General features: G+C 51.2%; 1 protein-coding gene across 2 annotated transcripts in view; it reads left to right on the top strand.

The window, feature by feature from the left end:
• Positions 1 to 1,617: 1,617 nt before the first annotated feature.
• The window catches only part of pcdh18a (protocadherin 18a), an 8,688-nt gene continuing 6,961 nt past the window's right edge, over positions 1,618 to 3,344 (top strand). For both annotated transcript variants that reach the window (XM_026360765.1, XM_026360764.1), the window contains exon 1: positions 1,618 to 3,344. This exon is cut by the window's right edge and continues 1,240 nt beyond it. In XM_026360765.1, coding sequence (XP_026216550.1) covers positions 2,095 to 3,344 — 1,250 coding nt within the window. In that variant the 5' untranslated portion in view covers positions 1,618 to 2,094.

Raw genomic sequence — 3,344 nt, 5'->3', positions numbered from 1 at the left:
AGCAGTGAATCACACGGTTCAAAAGGATAACATCATCAAGTCCTGAGATGCTGTTTATATTACATTTCTCATGCAGACACTGGCAGCAGCTGGTGGTAAATTATTCATTTGTTTTGCACATTCTGGATCTATCTATTTCTTAAGGTTAATTATGGTCTTGGAGGATGGTTCGGAAAGCGTTGACTGAGAAATAAGTTATTTAACGATGAGTGAGGCTGAGCAGGACACTGAGCAGGACACTGAGCAGGAGTTTAGTCTTTTTTTGAAGAAGAAGAGCTGTGTTTGGACACCTACAGCGCTGCGCCAGCTCCAACCACTCTTCTAATATTTGATTGGATGCGTTTGAGTGTTTGAATCACCTGCTATTGTTAATAACTGAAGCCTCTATTAAATGAGTCTCTCTGGCTTAGAGGCGCGCGGCCACGAGCGCACGCGCGCAAAAAATGTGTGAATGGATCTGGAAAAGCTGCTTGGTACTCTGCAACCCCCCCCCCCCCATGACAACTCATTTCCTCACACAGTTGTGTGGGGGGCTCGGGGCTCCGCTGGAGTCTTGGGTTGGTCGTCTCCGGGTCCCGGTGCCAAACAAACCGCGCCAGATGGTCTCCAGAACGCGCACGTCCCCAGTTGTGCCCATTCGTTAAAGCTTCCATCTCTTTCTCTCCCTGTTTCTATTTTCCATCATGTCTCTGCTTCTGTTTGCGTGTTCGTGCGCATTTCCCTTTTTATTTTCTAGAAACAACACGCGTACCCGAGATGGGGAGTTTTTTTTTTGGGGGGGGGGGGGGGTCCCGTGCTTCTCATCAAAAACTCCGTTCCTGCGGGGAGTTTGAAGTGATGTAGAACAGATTTGTGCACGGGGGACAGAGCTGTTTCTCGGCGTGACCAGCTCTTTAAAGGCATTCATTAGAGTCGGGCTCTCTTTCAACGCGATTCGCCACACAGCTTACCGGCTTATACTCTCACCCGTAGACAGCCACAGATGAGGCGCATGTGAAAAAAGAAAATACATCGCACTCAAAAAACATCTATTACAAAGTGCCTGTGCGTGGGGAAGTGAGTGGGTGAGGGTGTGGAGGGGGGGGTGGGGGGCAGTCAGCTGCCACTTGAAAGAGCAGACAAGACTTCATACAGGGTAAGCTCATGGCATGGATACACACTAATGCCAAGACATGCTGCCATGGCTGCGGCTGGGGGTGTGTGTTGTTATCAGAAGTGTGTGTATCAGGGCTTTAAAGGTGGTAGGTGACAACGCTGATGATTGAGGGGACTATAAATTTGCCTTGTCTAAGGGGGGTTTAGACTCTGGTGCCTCCATGCTGTCTGGAGAGAACAGACCAGAAGCGAGAAACTCGTAAACCTTCCTGTGGTTTTACAGCAGTGAAAAACGGCAGTGGAGCTTTTCTCAATGACTCTTCTCTTCTCTGGTTTATTTTCTCCTCTGTCCATTGTAGGGGCATGGCTGAAAAGTGGGGAAAGTGAACCCCCACAGGGCGGGGTTTGTCACCCCCCCCTACTTTCTATTTTTCCTCCCCTCTTGCGCCTCCTTCTCCTCCTCTCTGGAGTTTGAGTGGTCACCAGCCAGCTTCTGATTTAAGAAGCGTTTGTCTTTCCCGGGATGTGAATAGGAGGGAGTGTGGGTGAGGGGGGGGAGAGAGTCCGTGGTTGATGTACAACTAGTTGGTTTGAGGCGGGTTATTTTTGGGCAGGTCTGTGCGCAGAGGCACCTCAAACGGAGAGAGGGAGCGAAAGAGAGCGCACGGCGCACAGAGCAGACGCAGGCAGGAGAGGGAGAAAGGCGCACAGATTTCAGTGGCACTCAGCTGGTTCTCCCGCACACTGGATGCGCGCAACAGATCTGCACGATAAGGGAGGACAAGCAGAAACAAATCTGGATGCTTTTTATGGAAATGAGTGCAGCTTGAACGGGCTCAAATTGAAATTTGGTGTTTTTGTTTTTCTCCTCGATCTGCCAACAAGGCGATGCAGCTGCTGACTGAGGGAGCTCAGCACTCACTAAGTTAAAACTGGAATTTCCCTGCACTGCATTTGCGAGCTATTTCTGGATCCGCTTTTTCTTTGGATCCCACAAAAATGCAGCAAGGAAACATGAAAGGACTTCTTCTGACAAGAATGTGGAAACTTCTGGCTCTTTTGGCGCTGGCAACACAACACGTCGCCGGCAAGACACTGAAATATCAGATTTACGAGGAGCAGAAGGTTGGCACGGTGATCGCCCGTTTGAAAGACGATGTCGCGGATGTTCTGGCTAAACTTCCGAGCTCAGTGTCGCTTCGCTTCAGAGCAATGCAAAGAGGGAGCTCGTCGTTCCTCACGGTGCGCGAGCAGGACGGAGAAATCAGCATCAGGACCAAAATTGACCGTGAGAAACTCTGCGAGAAGAACCTCAACTGTTCCATTCAGTTCGACGTCCTGACGCTTCCCACCGAGCACCTGCAGCTGTTTCACGTCGAGGTGGAAGTGTTGGACATTAACGATAACGCACCCCAGTTCGCCCGCGCCGTCATCCCCCTGGAGATCTCCGAGAGCGCGGCCGTAGGAGCGCGCATTCCCCTGGACAGCGCCACGGACCCCGACGTTGGGGAGAACTCCCTGTACACGTACGCCTTAGAGCCCAACAACTTCTTCAAGATTGACATTCAGTCCAGGACTGACGGGGCTAAATACGCAGAGCTGGTGGTGCTCAGGGAGCTGGACCGGGAGATGCGCTCCGGTTATGAACTTCAATACACGGCCTCCGACAGGGGCGTTCCCCCGAGAACGGGTACGACCCTCCTCAAAATCAGTGTAACTGACTCAAATGACAACAGCCCGATCTTTGACAAGTCCTCATACGTTATAAATCTTCCAGAAAATTCACCTGTTGGCACTTTGCTCATTGACCTGAACGCCACTGACGCCGATGAAGGCACTAACGCCAAAATCGTCTACTCCTTCAGCAGTCACGTGTCCCCCAGAATAATGGAGACGTTCAAAATTAACCCCGACAGCGGTCACCTGACCCTCATCAGGCGCGTGGACTATGAGACTGTGAACTCTTACGACATTGATGTGCAAGCGCAGGACATGGGTCCGAACTCGATGCCCGCGCACTGCAAGATCCTGGTCAAAGTGGTGGATGTGAACGACAACAAACCAGACATCAGCATCAATCTCATGTCCTCTCAGGGGAACGGGGACGCGGCTTATGTGTCTGAGGCTTCTCCCTTGGACACGTTTGTAGCTCTGGTGAGGGTGGAGGACTTGGACTCTGGGTTGAACGGAGAGGTAGAGTGCAAACTTCATGGCCAAGGTTATTTCAAACTGCAGAAGACTTATGAGAA

The sequence above is a fragment of the Anabas testudineus genome, chromosome 1 (assembly GCF_900324465.2).
Source record: "Anabas testudineus chromosome 1, fAnaTes1.2, whole genome shotgun sequence".
Lineage (NCBI taxonomy): Eukaryota > Metazoa > Chordata > Actinopteri > Anabantiformes > Anabantidae > Anabas > Anabas testudineus.
Note: the sequence above shows the minus strand (reverse complement) of the source record. Positions and strands in the feature narration are given on the sequence as shown.